Genomic DNA, 19,839 nt, shown 5'->3' on the forward strand with positions numbered 1-19,839 from the left:
TGTTAACAACACGGTTCTCATAGTGAAGACGCGTAGTTAGATTTAAAGGGGATCAAAAAGGCAGCTGTCCTTAGTGTTTGCCCGTTTTATTTTATCGCAGGCTTTGGAGGATGTCGTGTCTTTTCCAACTTCTAATCCATTTGTGACCCCAACAAACAGAATGATTTGTTTCTGGACGGTATTGATCATTTAATTGACAGTTGGTGCCACATTTATTTTGAGGTTGGCTACAGTTATTTCGTTAACAAATTTCCATTTCTCATTTGATTCTGACAGAAATTTTCGGAAATAGATATATTTTCTGTCTGTGATGGGCATAGTTTAAAACTGTTCTAAGGTTCCGGGGAATAACAATGCTGTAGTATTTAGCCACCTGTATGATGATGAATAAATATCTGCGTAAGATCAAGGTTGTAAGGGCAGCCAAAAATGTTTCGTCCAGGATATTAATTCATTATTATTCGCGCGTGTAAAATTTATCGGTTATACTTTGCAGCAATATTTTTAGGATTATTTGACGCTAACAACAGAACTGGTATGCTTAAAGAGAGAGAGAGAGAGAGACCGTGACTAGACGATGACCCGTTTTACGAGACTGTTGAACTATGGTGAAATACACTGTTGTGCGAAACTGAAGGATGAAAGTTTCTTTCACATGATGTGTAACTGCCAAGTAACGTAGCTCCATGAAACTTTGACAATATATAGTAAAAAAAAGTACACTATAGTACAGAAGGTAACTTGAAGAAATACGCAGTGAGAGGAACAGAAATGACACATTTATTCAAAGGCAGTAATTACACTCAAGTCATTGGATGTATGATGGGCCCATGGACGTTAAAAATGACGGGACATGGTTCTTAATAGGATGTGTGATCACCAAGGACAGCACCCTTGCTCTGCAAATTGCTCCCATGCTGGTCATAGGGTTGGTAAGGAGTCCTTGTGGTAGGACGTTCCATTCCTTCACCAGTGCAGTTGACAACTCCTGGATGGTCGTTGGGACATGTGGACGTGCTGGAATACGTCGCCCCAATGCACTGCACAAGTGCTCGATGAGTTGAAGCCGAAGGAACGGACAGACTGGTCCATTCGCTGAATATCTTCTCGTTCCGAGAGCTCCTGCACATGCGCTGTTCCATGCAGTCGCACACAGTAATCCGTCCAAATGAAGTCAGCGCCGAGTGTACCCCTTAAAAGACCCAAACGGCGAAGGACTACAGTTTCACAATAACGTTGATCGGAGTGTACCGTATTCAAAGATTTGGAGTTCACTATGCACATTGTAATCCATCAAAATGAAGTCAGCGCCGAATGTACCCCTGAAAATACCTACACTGGGAAGGAATACAGTGTCACAATAACGTTGACCGGAGTGTACCGTCTTCAAAGATTTGGAGTTCACTGTGCCCAAGCAATATTAGGCCTCTGCATACCATAACACTTGCACCTGCAAAATGATCGTGTTCCTGGGTGCATTAAGAGTTTACATCTCTCCCCATGTGAAGATATGTCCAGCATTGTCGAATATGATCATTTTGGTGGTCTAGATGTTATGGTGTGTAAAGGCATAATGTTGCGTGAGCGGACTGACCTCCAAATCTTTCAACACGAAACACATACCGATAAACGTTATTGTGACACTGTACTCCTTCCCCATGTGCGTCGTGTGAGTGGTACATTCTGGCGTTAGGAACTTGCTTATTCCGTATAAGAAATAGTAGTAAATAATAATAGTGATGCTGTCACTGTTGGTTGGTAATATGTACTGGAAAAATGCAACCTAACGCTAGATTGCGTACTTACGGCTGTCCTGTGTGACCGTTTTTCAGTACGACTTGAAAAGAGAGAGAGAGAGTTTATTAATTGATCACCGGGATTGATTACAGAAGGGGTTTTCTTAATTGGCCTTTTGACCCGGATTGCCTTCACGCAATCAAAATCTTCGATGAAAATACGTAAGGGACCTGTTTTAATATAAAAATGCAAATGAAAGCAAATTAGTGGAATTTCGTAAGAGAGAGATTAATGGAGCGGAAGTCGAACACATTAGTGGTCTCCCAAATACAATCGAGACACCGCGATAAAGAGCGAACCTGTAACAAAGCTCATAAACATTTGAACATCATTTTTGGTTAATAAAAAAAAGAATAAGAAGAAAATTACCTCATCGTAAAATATTAATATATTTTGAACAAATTGTCTTTAAACTTCTAGTCATTGACAAACACACAATAAATATATGACTTACATCTAATATTTCTTTGGTTCATGGCGCAGAAATAATCGCTGCTCTGTCAGTCCGTTCCTTCTTAAAATTGAATGTCCTTGCATGCGCGTAAGTACATTATATTTTCACTCGGGTTACCGAAACGTTTGTTCATCGTTTCACATAATTTTTACACAAAATAAATTACAATGATGGATTACAATGTGCATAGTGAACTCCAAATCTTTGAATACATAGCATTGCTTGTAGCAATGCTATGTATTACGTCTTGACATGTCGGCGACCAAAAGTACAAAAGATTAATGAAGTCTCTAGAATATTTCTTAACAAATGATAGATTGTTCTTTCTTCTGTTCCGCAACTTCATGCTATCAAGCGCTGCGGCAATGATTTTAAATATTTGCGCCCAACGGGTCATAGTGTTTAAAGTACGAGGGTTGCCCAGTAAATAATGCCCCATATTTTTTTTCTCCAGAAGTATTTATTCCACAACAATCAAACTTACATATGTGAAAGACTGATGTTTTGTCTACTTGCTTTATTTTTCCACATAATCTCCTTCAAGTTCGACGGCCTTTTTCCAGCGAGACACAAGAGCGTGTATTCCCTGTCGGTAAAAATCTGTACTCTGCCTACGGAGCCAGGTTGTCACTTCGTGAATCACTTCTTCGTCATCGGCAAAACGTCTTCCACGAATGAAATTCTTCATTGGCCCAAACAAGTGAAAGTCTGAAGGAGCCAAATCGGGGCTGTAGGGTGGTGGGGTAACACTATCCAACCCAGTTTCGCGATGTGTTCACAAGTCCTCAAACTTGTGTGAGGACGAGCGTTATCATGCACACACTTTTGAGTATCCAAGCTGATTGATAATCACATCCACACTTCCTTTGCTTACTGACAACTCCAGTGCCAATTGTCGAGTCGTAATGCGTCGATCCCGTCGAATGAGAACATCAGCCCGCTGCAACATGTCAGGCGTGACAGCCGTGGGAGGCCTTCCCGACCGCGGCAAATCTCGGAGCTCCGCAGCACCGCCCTCTGATGCTTTCACCCTCTGTGCCCAGCGACCAACAGTACTCCTATCGACTGCAGATGTTCCGTAGACTTTGCACAAGCGTTTATGAATATTGCCCACGGTTTCTTCCTCTGCTACGAGAAATTCAATCACTGCACGTTGTTTATGACGGATGTCACCTGCAGACGCCATTTTAGAACATTCCTACACCACCGCTCTCTGTCGGAGGAAATTGAAACTTTGCGTACACACGCGGGAAACTTCAAATAACTCGCACCTAAAGTGTCACATTTCTAATATTTTTTATTTCGGAGAAAAAAAATATGGGGCATTATTTACTGGGCAACCCTCGTATTTAAACGCAGGACGCACGTCTTGGTACAAGCCCACATTTAAAAAAAAGATATTTCGTGTCTTTACTCTCGCGCTGTGATGCTTAGCATTTTTACGAACTACAGCCGGTTGCTGTCCTTTTCCTTTATGACAAATATCTCATATACAAAGTATCTGAAATCAAATAATATTACAACAATCAGCCCTGAGTTCATTTTTATTGATGACCTTGTGCTAGTGCATCGAATAGTACAGGTGGAGGAGCTCTTGAAACGAGAACATGTTCGCGGAATGGACTGGCCTACCCATTCCCCCGTTTTAAATCCCATCGAGCACATGAGGTTTGCGGTGGGGAGATGTATTGTAGCACGACCAACTGTACGAACGACCGTCCGGCAGTTGTAAGCCACGATGGTGCAGAAATGGAACGCTGTACCACAAGAAGTCGTTACCGACCTTGTCGTGAGCATGGGAGCACATTGCAGAACATGTGTCCGTCGGTAATGATCACATACCCTCTATAACAGGGGTGTGCAACCCTCGGCCCAAAGCAACTATTAGTGCATCCCAGGAAGAGAGTATGTATCATACGATTGGTAAAAAACGAAAGTCCATAAAATTCAGTTTATGTAAAGTTATGATAAATTGAATGTTTTCAATGCTGTTCTCTCTTCTTCCGATGGTCTATCCCATTCCATTCCCCCTCCCCCGCCACCCCATTTTTTTCTCGGCGATTATTGTTAGTGTTAAGTATGTTATATGCGGCCCTAAAATACCCTTCTTCTTCCAGGTAAGCTGAAAGGTTGGACACCGTGCCCTATACAGAATCTTGCCCCACCATTTGCAGTGTTCGAGGAACCATCATGAATCGAATAATTTCAGTGTGATTATTCTCTTGGAATAAAAGAGTCATTTCTGATCGTCTCATCGTATATTTCGTCCACTTCTTACGTTCTGTACTATTTTGTAGCAGCCATTTTTATGTATGGTCAAAGTTTCATCGAACGTTGTTATCTCATGCGAAAGTTGTTTTCGATCTTAACTATTGGATACCAGTGTATAGCAGGTATCCGAAGCTTCAGGCGTAATGTCGGCATCCCGCGGAACACTATTCCCTCAGACGCTGCTTTGGTGCTGCGAGGTACAGAGCGGTGGCGCAGTGCTCAGACACTGAATTCGTATGCAGGAGGACGGCGATTCAAATTCCCGTTCGGGCATCAAGTTTTACATTTTCCGTGATTTCCCTGATTTTCCTTTTGCTGCCATGCACGTATCACTGAAAGTTTCTGAAAGCTGTAATCTGCTTTAAACAGTTACTGAAAGTAGATTTTAATTTCGCAAGTTTCTCTTAATAGAACCTCGTCTCAAATGTGTAATATAGTGCAATTTCTCTGTCACGATTCGCAAACACGTGTTGTATAGTGGCGTTCTTGCCTGAAATTATGCTAAACGGAATATAGTCTGCCCCAAGGAACATGAACGTGTTTAACAGATCGTTATAAGTCCAGATTATATCGGCTGCCACTTGTGCAAAATACTACTGAAAAAGCGATGTGGGCTTAGATGACTTCGGTTGTAATATTCTTAGGTCACGTTCTAAAACATCCTATCACAGAAGAGATTTGAACAATAATATTCCTTCCCGTGCTATGTATATAAGCTGACATACACCATTCTGTTCTCAGTATTTTTTGATCTATTTGACCGTGATATTGTTACCTAAACATTCGGTTAAGCAACCAGACTTCATTATAGTTAATACTGAAATAAATAGGTCATAATCGTTTCTTACTTGCCATTATGGTATAATCAACTAATAAATACGATAAACTGCAAGGACAGAATGGTTAAAACTGGTATTTATATTTTTTTAATGTAAATGAACGGCTGCAGGTCGAAATGTTAACTGTCTAGTTGTTTAACACCACGTATAAATTCCGAATACGCTGCTTGAATCCTAATGACTTTTTCCTATTATCAATGATCGCGATTTGTCTGAGAGAACAGCATCAAACGTCACTGAAATATTTCCAACAAACAATTTTGAATCTGTACTGTAAACATTAATTAACCGTATCATTGTAGTAACGTGTTCTTCTTTAACGTAAGAATTCCCTGCAGAGCAGTTTCTAAGAATACTCTGAAGTTATAACTGCAATAGAGCTATAACAAACGCGCATAATCAGTACCATAAAACAAATTCATGTATCTAATACTTAGTTAAATACAGATACAGAACACATCGAACTGTTGATTGACAGACTAGTGATACTCTTTGAAACTCAGTTTGAAACGCTGCTGAAAAAATGTTTTTTGAAGATCGGTTACAGCAGTAAGTTCACTGAAAATGTGAATTCTCTCATGAACACTAAGAAATAATTAATTCTGAACTTTGAATACGTATTTCAATGTATGCTTTCTCATTTTTACTACGCGGATATGGGAAAGGAGCCAGTTCCAGGTAATACTAAATAGAACAGTCACATGCTACACTGACTTAATTAAAATTGTACATATCTTTTCTACAGAATGCAATGCTCATCTACACTTGCAATTCACCCATAGCAGTTTTTATTGTATTTAGGCTCCTATTTCCCGTTCAGCATGTTATCAATAAAATCCTGTTGCCGCGCTAAAAGCAACGTAGCAATGTTACTAGTATCAGAAGGCAATTAGTGTGAAGTGCCGACATGTTCGCTCAGTATTGCGGATCAGACAGTCGTACAGGTGAGAGACAGTCGGATACAGGCATGGTTGTCATTTCAACACAATTTGTTTTTGGTATTCTGGTTAGTTTACTTGCCTTGCGCTTAACGTGTATTTCCCAACAAACGACAATGGTATATAAATACATCAGATTTGTGAGTGCATATAATTTAATACCGTTCTGGACTTATCGTTTGTAGTATGGCAATAGCCGGCCGGAGTGGCCGTGTGGTTCTAGGCGCTACAGTCTGGAACCGATCGACCGCTACGGTCGCAGGTTCGAATTCTGCCTCGGGCATGGATGTGTGTGATGTCCTTAGGTTAGTTAGGTTTAAGTAGTTCCAAGTTCTAGGCGACTGATGACCTCAGAAGTTAATAACTATTGGTTGTAGACCTGCGCATTATATTAAATGCCTGAAGCCTTCTCGTCACTGTGATCTCGTCGGAGGCAGTGCTTTTTGCATGTTGAGTATATGGAGAACAGAATAATAACACATGGCTGTTGTTAGCTTTTTACGGCCAATAGGGGACAAATGAAATTAATAATTTTTCACTGTTTCACAGTCTATCGTCATCTATGCATTTGTGTCTTATTTTACAATTATTAGAACGTTGTAAAGATGGTAACTTTTTCTGCTTTGCATGCATTTGAACATATTTCTCGCTGCTTTATGAGTAACTGTGTGAGCTGAATGCTAGTCACTGTCATATGTCTTCGACAATTTTCAAGAAAAAAGCTTCATTCGCTAGTTTTTCTTACTTTTATTACCAATATTAAGGAAAAACAAAAGTGCTAGCAACCGATTTCATGATTCTCTGCATTGTAGCTCATTTCGTTTGCGTGCCAGAGGATAAACGTTTACGTCTGCGTAAATATTACTGCCACCAACTTGTGTTCCCGTGTTTGTTTTATATGTGAGTCTAGGGATATCCGGTGTCTCGCAGGCTTGGCCAGCTGAATTAACGGACTCGTGGCAACTTTGTATTTTGCAAGTCAAATGTAGCGCTGCTTTATCCGCATTTTTAGAGGCATCTTTCGTTGCTGCCAGGTTTTTATGCATTCTACAGGTGACATTTCCCTGTTTCTTTATGATCCTAGCGTCGACGATCCTTGTAAAATTACTACCTCAGTGTATAAATATTTGTCGTCCTTGTAGCACTGTTTCATTGCATATGTACGTTATACGACGGCAGATTCTTGACGCTGTTGTACCCTCTCAGCAAAACAAGGCGATGCCGCCGTGTATGGGGACAAGTTCGCCAATTAATCGTATCTGTAGAGAGTAGTTTACCCGTGCTGGTAACTACTGCATCTGAGCTTCCCGTGTTTCAGAGATCACGCACAGGTTCCAGACGGCGCGGCCCGAAGTGCGGCAGCTGCTGCTGCAGTACCTGCTGCCCTGGCTGTACAATATGGAGCTCGTCGATCCGAACGTGCCGCCGGCGAACCCACTCTCCTACTTCCAGGTGAGCTCTGCAGGCCGGAGCCCAAGTGCGCGCAAAACTGTTTCACATTGTTGCTGGTGCTAACAAGGGAACCTCCCCATCGCACCCCCCTCAGATTTAGCTATAAGTTGGCACAGTGGATAGGCCTTGAAAAACTGAACACAGATCAATCGAGAAAACAGGAAGAAGTTGTGTGGAACTATGAAAAAAATAACCAAAATATACAAACTGAGTAGTCCATGCGCAACATAGGCAACATCACAGCAAATTATGAGCTCAGAAGCGCCGTGGCCCCTTGGATAACGTGAGCAACTGTGGTGCGAGAGGTCCTTGGTTCAAGTCTTCCCTCGAGTGAAAAATTTTTCTTTCTTTATTTTCGCAAAGTTATGATCTGTCCGTTCGTTCATTGACGTCTCTGTTCACTGTAGTAAGTTTAGTGTCTGTGTTTTGCGACCGCACCGCAAAACCGTGCGATTAGTAGACGGCCTCTCCAATGGGAACCGAAAACATTTGATCGCAAGGTCATAGGTCAGCCGTTTCCTCCACGGGAAAACACGTCTGATATATTCTATACGACACTGGTGACGGCATGTGCGTCACATGACAGGAATATGTTGTCGACCCACCTAACTTGTACACTTGGCGAATGGTTAAAAAGATTCTTCTACCTTGCCCGATTTAGGTTTTCTTGTGGATGTGATAATCACTCCCAAAAAAGTGATGAAAACATGAGTTTCTCACATAAACTGCAACAAATGAATGCAACAGTTTCACAGTTTTCCCTGTGTTCTGTCAAAACATATGTTTTTAACGTTTTCAAATTTTTCCGTGCGTAGACCGTCAAATTCTGCATATGTTCAAGCAAATCTGAACATGTCCTGGAGTTTTGGAGAGCGAAGTTGATTATGTGTGAGTGTCTGAACTTTGATAATTGTCTGAAAATTAAAAATTAAACTTTTCACTCGAGGAAAGACTTGAACCAAGAACCTCTCGTACCGCAGTTGCTCACGCTAACCACGGGACCACGGCGCTCCTGAGGTCACAATCACCTGTTATGTTGCGTATCTTCCGCATGGACTACTCAGTTTGTATATTTTGCTTATTTTTTTCATACTTCCACACAACTTCTTCCTGTTTTCTCGATTGATCTGTGTTCAGTTTTTCAAGGCCTATCCACTGTGCCAACTTACAACTAAATCTGAGGGGGGTGCGATGGGGAGGTTCCCTTGTAAGTACTCTATTCAAAACAATTAGCGAAGGAGAGAAAGCTTTCCTTGATGTTGAGTGGAATCGACGGAATACCAACCAACGAGATGTCGTCCCATGCCATACTGCGTAACTAAGGGGACCACACCCTGCCTATCTAACACATGTTAATTTAGGCAAGTATTTGACCCATTTCTGAAAAAAAAACTATTTGATGCAGCACGTTAATGTTTTTACTGTATATTACATGATGATAATAGAGTCAACTGTACTAAATTCTACTTTATCCATTTTATAGTTTTTAAGAAATACTTTTTTAAATTTGTTAACAAAAAGTATTAAGTTTTTTTCTGCAGAAAATACTTTTTTGTGAACTTCCTAATAGGGGAATATTAATTAACGTAGTACCAGAGGTGGCTTTTTATGTTATGCAGAGTCTCTGAAAATTTCATTCCTTTATCTATGATAATGTCTGATAAAATGGGGCATATGTACTGAAAATTTTAGTTTGTGTGAAATTGACTTCAGAGAAAAAACTATTGAAATTGATGCATACAGTTAATTAAAACTGTCCTCCTACATATGATGGCCCTTCTTTGGCCTCTAGCAGGTCTTCCAGCTTTTTTTCCGCCTTCCTGGATGTTAGTCTTGCTTTCTTGGCCATATTGGATGCAGACCTGACTGCATCGGCTATCCTCATTTTATCACAATGTTGCAGCCCAGTGATCATATTTTCACCATGATTAATTCCCAGCTTTTTCAGTACCCAACACTTTCCAATATTACCACAAGTGAATGTAATAACAGCATCATGAACTCCTAGTTTCATTAATCCAAAGCAATTGCTAGGCCTTTTCTCCTACTGGCACTCTCATCAGTTTTCACAATCTGTGACTCACCACACTGTCTACATTGTACAAATTTAGAAATTACATCTGATAATATTCTCAGATTTATAATAATGTTATTGCACCCTTTGTCATTTACAGTAAATTCGTTGTAACTCTCTTGAAATGGTGAGAGCTTCTTTGATGATGCACTTGTTGAAGAATTACAATTAGAAACATCGTTGCCAGGCGACATAACTTCTTGTACAGAAAGCTTTCTAAACTTCTTTCCTCTAAATTGTCGTTTCTTGAAAATGCATTTACGTTTTGTCATCTTCAATAAACACAACAAAACACACGTAACCAAGCACTGTAAACTTAAGTATAACAACTACTCTACTCGCCATCACACTTGAACAAAATTAACCGCGTGTTTGAAAGCGTGTTGTTTACAAACAGCAGAAACAAAAGAATACCGACCTTTGCATTCCAAGGATAGCCAACACACTCGGGAGTAAAAAAAATCCCTAACGTGCAATGTAGGGGATATAAAGATCTAAAATATAGACAGAAAAGTGGGCGTGGCACATAAACACACGTGGTAGGAAAATGCTCTTTAAATGCTCGAAAAAAATTTTTTTTAGCAAAATCCTTTCCAGAGTACTTAAATAAAACCTTAATCTATCGAAATATGATGAAAACCGAAAAACGATTGTTTTCTACCTGAACCACGGTGTGGTCCCCTTAAAATGCGGGTCGGTACACCACTCTGCCGACTGTTGTCAGCTTCTGATCTTCGAACTCCTACTTCTCATTTAAGTAGCTCCCTAGTTGTCCTCGTGACGCTTTATACAGCACATTCCAGTCATCCCACCAAAGAAAAATCCCTGTCAATACCGGGATCTGAAGCAGGCTACTCCGCATTGTAGTCAGACACACTGATCGATCAGCTACGGAGGCTGGCATATTCTGAAAGTACAAGGTTGCTGCAAAGTTCGTAGTTTTCGTTTTGCTTGTTGGTATTCCGGTTGCTGTGGGTTTATTTATCGATTGTCATTTTTTATTTGTGGTTCGTTGTCGCTATTTTGTGAGTTTCATTTTGTCATTTTAAGATAGAGAATGGAGCTGTGGACGCTAAAAGATCGAGCGCCAAATGGAGAAATCGGAACATTTCCGACATATCTTTGCGTAGGATTGAGTAGAGAGGTGAGAGCAGAAGAGGCAAACAGAAACATTTGCACCGTTGTGTGGATAATGCCGTTGGACAGAGAACGGCAGGAAAATTGTTTTCTCGTTTTAAGGAGGATCGTTTTGACGTTAGTCACTCTCCATATGGACCTTTCAGTGTTTGATGAAGATTGTCTAAAGGCGTTAATCTACAATAATCCACGTCAGTGTGCTCGAGAACTGGCAAATGTGATGAACTTTGAGCGTTTCACAACCCACACATCTCTGTTACCACGTTTTATTTTGTCTTGGTAATAGACATGTGTGGATTGTGGCATTCATCCTGCAAACATCTGTAGAGCATGCGTCGCCACTCAATGTTTATTATTAAGATCAGCCTCTATCGGTGCAGCCTCAGTAGGCCAGGCTTAAAAATGGACGTGTAAGGGTCCGAAACTAGTCACCTAACAAATACTGCAACTGTTGACAGAACCAGTAATAAACGCTGTAAGAAATTTAAATAAAGTTGGTGTTCCCTGTCAACGAAACGTTGAAACTGAAGGAACATTGTACATGTGTGAAAGGTAAGTGAAAACATAGAAACTAAACGTAATTTCTATCTTCATTCATGTAGAAGATGAAATCTTGTGTAATCTCATGAATCTTTTTACAGCTTCTTAGTATTTCGGCGAATAAACTTGCGAGTGTTAACCGTACACAAAAAAATTCTACACTTAGCGAAAATTTTGTTTCCATATCTAGAACCGTGTATGAAAAATTAGGAATGTCCACTTCACTTGGAATAACCCTATATTGTGTACAAAGCTGGGTAATTCAATATTTAATATTTTCACGTTAAACACAATTTGGGGTAATTTTCTTGTAAAACAGTGTTGCCCAAACTTTTTTTTTATACGGAACACTTTGAGCTCTTTGTTGTAAGCAGGCGCTACGGTCGCAGGTTCGAATCCTGTCTCGGGCATGGATGTGTGTGTGTTGTCCTTAGGTTAGTTAGGATTAAGTAGTTCTAAGTCTACGGGACTGATGACCTCAGATATTAAGTCCCATAGTGCTCAGAGCCATTTGAACCATTTGTTGTTAGCAGGAGCCACAAGTTTCAAGAAAAATAGAATCCATCTAAAAACAAACTTTAATCAAAATTTTAACGTATTCGTTAAAGTCAAAAGTAACATGAATTAACAATGTTATTATAATAGGAAACCCTACATTTTAGTGGCTATTTACATTCGGTTTGAATCAAGGTGATTTTTGAGCTTGCATCTTCTGTACAAGATAGGTAATATGCGTGTTATCACTTACCTTCAACGATTCCTGAACTTGCTTTTCATTACCAGCGAAGCAGAAATGGTGCAAAGCGATCCTAGAGTTTTAGTGCATGAAACTGCTTCGTTACACAGAAACTGCTCAAGAGAATTAGATTCAAATACGTACTCCTTACAGTTTCTATAATTGTGGAATGTAATGAGCTCTTCCTGGATTTTTTCAAAAACTTCTCCCGCGAATCAGTTTTTGATCAACCTTAGCTTCTGTTTTATTGTGTTTAGGGAAGTAATAATTGAATTCATCTGCCAACATTTGCAGATGAGTCTCCATGTTTTCTTTTTTGTTTGCTCTAATAGTGTCATACTTTTATCATCAGCAAGTGCTTTCAGTATCACGAGCCCAGAATAATTGTTTTCGCCAGTTTGACGTATCCTGAGCTGAAGTTTGCAAATAAAGGAACGAAATTTATCTTCAAAGACAAATATATTTGCAGTGCCTTCTAAATGTCCGTTTCTGGAACCTTGCAGCTGCAAGTTCAGCTTATTCAAGTGTGTGAAAATATCCACAAGATAAGCCAAATGCATCTGTTAAGATCAGAAAATTGCTCTAGTAACACTTTTTTCTTTTTCTCAACTAGAAACAAAGCAACCCCTCCTCCGAGTTCGTTTAATCTTCGCAGCATGTCACATTTCGACAGACAACGAACTTCTTTGTAAAAGAGAAGGGTCTCATGATCGGAGCCCATTTTAGTGCACAGTTTCTTAAAAAAAGGCGGGAATTTAATCCGATGCTTTTGAAAACATTTACTACATTTATGGTCAGTTGCATTGTATTATTAAGGCATTCAGGAAGAGTCTTGGAAGCCATCACCTGACGCTGTATGATACAATACGTTCTTAATGCCAAAGGAGTCTTTCTTTCTATTAACGTCGCTAGACTGGACCTTGATCCTTAACATTGCTGAAGCTCCCGCTCTACAGAAACGGACGAGCTTTCCTCACGTATTCCATTAGGACATCCATGCCTTTTGATGTCCTTTCGAGTTCTTTGATTACGTTTTCTTCGTCAAAAAAGTGGGCAGACACTGGTAACAATATATTAGAAATGTCAGTCGATTCATTACATTAAAAATTGAAGCATGGATAATTAGCTCTTGAAATAAATTGTTCCTCGATATCATTAGACATTAGTTCAATTCGAGCTTTTATAGTGTTGTTTGACAGAGGTCTTTCTTGTATTATTTTTTTAACCTTAAAACTTCGACAGCTTGTATCAAACAAGATTTCACGAGAGTTTCTCCTGTTGTGCGAGGACTTTTTTTGACTGCACAGTCAATTTCGATATCTCAAACGACGCTACTAATGTTTTCTCTGATGACGAAAATCTTGCGTCACTAGGCCCGAGTTTAATTTTTTTCAGATTCTCTAATTTTCTTTCTAAGCATTCTGGTGGTCGGTCAGAGAAATTAGGATCGCCGTTTCTAAGCGGAATTTTAATTTCGCTGGGTTGAAGGTGTCTTTCGGGGAAACAGATACGCATATAACGCACTGTGGTTTTATTTCTTCGTTACTTTATACTGAAGTAAATCTATATTTAATGTAACTACTGTCGTATTTTATCTTAGGCGTCATTTTCTGAAAATAAAAATGCAATCAGGTGCAAGCATAGAAGCAAAACGTAAAAAATAATGTATTTTTCGTAATAAAATTAATAAATAACGTAATAATAACTAAATAAATGTAGTTTTACGATCTTTAACTACATATCACTAAGTAATGTGGTATTCTAATTCAATAGTCAACTTAGTGTACTAACTGTAGTGAAACTTTTGTGATACACACATACATAGATATACTCACGCCTGTATTTTCTTTTATAATAAATTACTTAGTTTTGATTAAAAGAGTGAAAAATGTGTACTTATATTTTTTACTTCCGCCATAAATTGATAAGAACGTTAAGGACAAACGGTCAGTTGAACTACTGATGCCGTCGAACCAATAAACAGTCAAATAGAATCACTGACCCCGGCGAGCGAGACAAAACAATGCGTACGATTGACTGACCGGCTCGTACCATGCCGTGACGTCGACCACATGCCCTCTCCCGGCCACCCGCTCCCTCCAGTACTCGTCGGGCATCGCACGCGTAACAAAGGATTAGTAATTTAAAACGAGTAAAAGTTTGAAATTTTAAAACTTTCGCGGGCCGTATCTTAGCCGTTGCGGACCACTGGTGATCCACGGACCACTGGCTGGGAACCTGTGCTGTGAAGCAGGTTTCCTTATTTGAACGGCTGCAAGATTCAAGTAAACGTAGACCTACTTAAAAAAAAAAAGCGTGTAACTAGTCTTCAACCGAGGTGGTGTGCTTAAAAAAAAGTGGACATCGAAGAATGAAATATTTTGGAAAGGAATTACTTTACAAGCGAAACAGTAACGTAAGCTGTTAGTTAGATGTTGAAATATTGACAGTTGCCATGACTCTAGACTGGTACTTAGTATAAACTTCATACTGCCGTAGCAACAGAACAAATGAGTGTGTAGGAGACAATATATTGAGGCACGTGGGCCGCTAGTATATCACGTCCGCAGCTCGTGGTCTAGTGGCTAACGTTTCTGCCTCTGGATCACGAGGTCCCAAGTACGATTCCCGGCCGAATCGGGAATTTTTCTCTGGCCTTGGACTCGGTGTTTATGTTGTCTTTATCATTTCATCATTATTCGGTAAAGTGGAGACTGGACAGTGAAAAGATTGGGAATTTGTATGGGTGCTGATAACAACGAATGTGAGCGTCGCACAAAGTAAATCTCATCATCACCAGCCCTTCCGACTTACGAACTTACAGCAAATACGTAATATCAGAGAAAGTTTGCGGAAGTGTGCTCAATGTGACACTCAGGAAAAATTTCTGCTCTTGGCATGTGGATTAACTGAACGGTTCGGAAGTTTGTAGCGATTTGTTATGGCTAAAGCTTTTAGAAACTATGACAATTACGTGCTTTGCGTGAGAAATGAAGGTTTCACTCTGAAGAGTAGTGTGCGCAATTTTGAAGCTCTGTGACGGACTAAAAGTGAGTGCCAGACCGGACACAAACACAGAACCTCGAATTCCCCGACCAAGCTATACACGAACGACCCACGATCCTCTGCCGCAGATTTACTTCGCCGGTACATCTTTTCTGCCTTCAAAACTTCACAGAAGTTCTCCTGCACACATTGCGGGTGTAACACACTTGGAAAATTGGATTTCCTTTTTCGCAGACCTCGTTTCAGATGTAGATCCTCTCACCAGGTCTTGTGCATCTCTGCTTATTTTTGCAATAGTTTTTGTTATGCGTTCAGTGAACCACTTCATAAAGGAATCATCCTTACACCTTGGCTGAGATATATTGCGATACTTTTTCGCCTCTGTGCTGGTTGTTCATGATTCCAGGAAAGAAAATTTATGGAAAACTGTAACGATAAGAGACAGATTGTAGTAACATGAAAATTTCCTCTGCGCCTCGATGTATTCGGATAATAGCACAGAAGAGCCAAAGAAACTAGTACACCTGCCTAATATCCTGTAGGGCCCCCGCGAGCACGCGGAGTGCCACAACACAACGTGGCATGGACTCGACAAATGTCTCAAGTAGTGCTGTTGGGAATTGACACCATTAATCGTTCAGGGCTGTCAATAAATCCGTAAGAGTACGAGAGGGTGGAGATCTCTTCTGAACAGCACGTTGCAAGGCATCCCAGATAGGCTCATTCCTGTTCATGTGTGGGGAGTTGGGTGGCCAGTGGAAGTGTTTAAACACAGAAGTGTGTTCCTGGGGGCACTCTGTAACAATTCTGCACGTATGGTGTGTCGCATTGTATTGCTGAAATTGCCCAAGTCCGGCGGAATGCACAATGGACATGCAGGTGTTCAGACATGATGCTTACGTACGTTTCACCTGCCAGACTCGTATCTACACGTATCATTCCAACTGCACGTGCCCCACACCATTACAGAGCCCCCACCAACTTGAACAGTCATGGATTCGTGAGGCTGTCTCCATACCCGTACACGTCCATCCTCTAGATACAATCAGAATCGAGACTCGTCCGACCAGGCAACATGTTTTCAGTCATCAACAGTCCAGTGTCTGTGTTGGGCACTGGCGAAGCGTGTGCTCGTCCAGTCATCAAGCGTACACGAGGTGGCCTTCGGCACCGAAAGCCCATATGGATGATGTTCCATTGAATGGTTCGCACACTGGCACTTGTTGATGGCCCAGCACTGAAATCTACAGCAATTTGCGAAAGGGTTGCACTTCTATGATATTGATCGATTCTCTTCAGTCGTCGTTGGTCCCGTTCTTGCAGGATGTGTTTCCAGCCGCAGCGATGTCTGAGATTTGATCTGTACCGGATTCCTGATATTCACTGTGCACTCGTAAAAATGGTCGTATGGGAAAATCCGCATTTCGTCGCTACGCCGGAGATGCTGTGTTCCATCGCTCGTCCGCTGACTATGACATTACGCTCAAAGTCACTTAAATATTTATAACCTGCCATTGGAGCAGCAGTAACCGATCTAACAACTGTGCCAGACACTTGTCCTGCTATATAGGCGTTGCCGACCGCAGCGGCGTATTCTGCCTGTTTACAGATCTCTGTATTTCAATATGCATGCCTACACCAGTTTCTTCGGCGCTTCAGTGTATAATCTGAACTGCGGCATGCCATAATGATACTTAGATTCCAATCACCACCTGAGGTTCTGTTTGCCTATAGCCTTTACTTATTGGCACACTATTTTATTTATTTATTTATTTTTGCTCTTCCGCCAAGATACCGAGTGTAGTTGTGCGATATCGAATTGATCCTAAATTGTCGTGATGACAGATTTTCCATACTTTCAGCGAATTCTTGGAATTGTTATTTCTTTAACTGAAATTTCGTTCCACTCAGTCTGCCCGTGCCAGATATGACCCAGCAGTGATCTCTTATTGCGTTTTATGTCTGAAAAGCTTAGTAGCATCTGCATGTTCGTTAAAATGGTAAACGAATCGAATTAGAGAAATATAGTTCATGTTAGTCTTTTCTATACGGTCGTGAAATTCGAAGGTAAAACAATTAGATTCTTAAACACATTAAAGTCACGATTGCGTTAATAATGACGGCAATCTACTAGTTCAGTTGAGAGGTCCTACAGTTAGCAGAAGTGTGTGCGTTCTAAGCCTGTGGGATTGCTTCCCGGCGGTGTAATTCGAGTATTAGCATGCACTCTTAATCAGTCGCGCCAGTGGACAAAATAAACAGTTTCTCGTTGAGCGGCGTTTTACACATTGACAAATGTCACGTACGAGCAGTGGCAGACAGACTGTTACTTTGAACTAGCAGGGCTCAAAGGATGCAGTAATTGCCACATCTGCGACGAATTTGGAACGGAGGTTTTTCTAACTGCTAAGCTGTCCTACCACGTTTCATTGCGTCATCTGGCGGTTTCGGTGTGTCGAAATTATGTCGGGTTAGAGCTGTATGTAATCTGCCCAGTGACAGGCTGCTGTCCGGGCCCATTACAAGCGCTCGTCTGGTATTTCCATTGTCCACTGAGAAGCGTTGCGCATTAGACGCTCTGCTGTGCAAATGGAGCACTAAGTATCGTGAAACGCACAGCTGCACAGTGGGCCAAATCGCTTCAAAACCTGGACATAATAGAAAAATGGATATAAAACGGTACAAAACTGTGATCTTTTTAGATTTCAGGGATCGCTGATTATGAAGCCAGTCTCTAAATTACAAAATTCAAAATGGCGGATCAAAAATTATAAATTTAGCTGTTTCGAGTAAACTAAGAATAAAGTATTTTGAGGTCGCTGATAACGAATTAGAAATCTAAATTGCCTTATTCAAATGTTTTGTGCGATATTTTACGTTTCAATAGAAATCCCGGTCACATTCGTCGCTTGCGTCATTATCGCTATCAGGAGGAGTGGACAACACGACAGCAATCGTATTGTCCACTAGCAAGTGGTCCGACAAGTAGATTTTTTAATCTATGGCGTCTGTTTATCTTCCATTGTAATTTTTGGAATTTGTAAATGAGTGGACCCGAATGTGCCGAAGCTGATGGAATACGTCACGCATTGTTTACCACGGGAACATTTTCGCGTAAAATCTCAAGCTCCCTGCTCATCTTCAGATAATAATAGTTAACCGTGTGGTAAATATGCTCCGCAGATACATTATAATTTGTTAACTGTACAATTAAGTTAGTAGAAGGGCCATTTACAGAAGTGGAGCCACGCAGAGGTTTTTTTTATTATTATTAAAGTCGAGACATATCAGAAACGTACCGTCTGGATTGCTATCCATGTTATTTTATTCTGAGAACTGGGCAGTATCGCTGTCATGTGTTAAACAGGACACACAAAAAATATCTCAAAAATGTGTTGTCCTATTCACTGTTTACCGGCAACTGTCACGGCACGTATCATATCGACTTGTGACTGCAACGCCACCGTAGAATTGAACAGTTGTGCACCAGTGCAGTCTACACAGATTTAACGGGGCTTAAGTCGGAACGCGCACGTCTTGCTGTTCCTATTGTGTCCAGGTTTTGAAGCAAGTTGGCCCACCGCGAGCCGCCCGCCTCACGTCCGATTTACTGTTTACGATTTGCACTAACTACGTCGTATCAAAAGTTGTTCTAAGTGCACACATCGGTGATCAGCTTATATGGAAATGGTTGTTATCTTATATTAAACTGCGGAAAAACTTGAAAATTGTACTCTATATTAGACCTAGTTACACAGGGCAAATGAGTGTGATACAAATCATATCAAGTGCACTAGGACAGGGATTCTCAAACTTTTTCTGTCGCCCCCCCCCCCCTGAGAAACATAAATTATTTTACCCCCGCTCCCTCCCCTACTCTTCTTTCCTTCGTTCAGCGCTTCTCATAATTCGCACAGAAACGGCCCAACGTATCTATTTACTTCTCTCAAATTTTTGCAGTAGTAATAATAATTACAGAGTACCATCAAGCACACCACAACTAAACTATTTTTAAATTATCATAATTTTTTTTTTTCAAAGGTGGTGAAATTTGCAGTTACAACTAGTTTCTAAACAGCCAGTGCTATGAGTGCAGTTACTGGGAGTGAGCAAATATGTGTATGTCGCTACTTTTTTTATAAATTAATTCACAGATTAGTTAGTTCAAGATTACTGTGTCCATCCGTATTGCTTCTAATTCATTTAGAATGCCCCGATCACGACGTACAAATAAAGATAGAACAAAAGTCCACATTTAAATGTCAATTTAAAAACTCTTGTATTTATATTGATCATCAAATAATTCGGAAATTTTATGACATTTGTACATTTAGTGTTATATGTGTCCTTGAGTTTGTGAGGAAAGCAGATCCAGTCTTTGGTTATATCTCTGAAACAGCAACTCTCAGATCGCCTTCCAGTTGCTGTCGAGACCGATATTTCGTGTCGATTAGCGCTATTGCGGAAAATACTGACTCACATAAGTAAGCTGATGCGAAGGTAATAACAGATCCGTTGCGGTTCTTGTCAAATTGGAATAATCATTCTGAGTCAGCACACGGAAATTTTAGACACTTCTTTTTAAATTCATTTCG

General features: G+C 40.6%; 1 protein-coding gene across 2 annotated transcripts in view; it reads left to right on the plus strand.

Annotated features, from left to right (window-relative positions):
- Positions 1-19,839, plus strand: part of LOC126173067 (protein furry) — a 1,238,628-nt gene that overhangs the window by 787,595 nt on the left and 431,194 nt on the right. For both annotated transcript variants that reach the window (XM_049920928.1, XM_049920929.1), the window contains one exon: positions 7,618-7,751. In XM_049920928.1, coding sequence (XP_049776885.1) covers positions 7,618-7,751 — 134 coding nt within the window. The remainder of the gene's footprint in view (positions 1-7,617; positions 7,752-19,839) is intronic.

This window comes from Schistocerca cancellata, chromosome 1 (assembly GCF_023864275.1).
Source record: "Schistocerca cancellata isolate TAMUIC-IGC-003103 chromosome 1, iqSchCanc2.1, whole genome shotgun sequence".
NCBI classification, from domain to species: domain Eukaryota; kingdom Metazoa; phylum Arthropoda; class Insecta; order Orthoptera; family Acrididae; genus Schistocerca; species Schistocerca cancellata.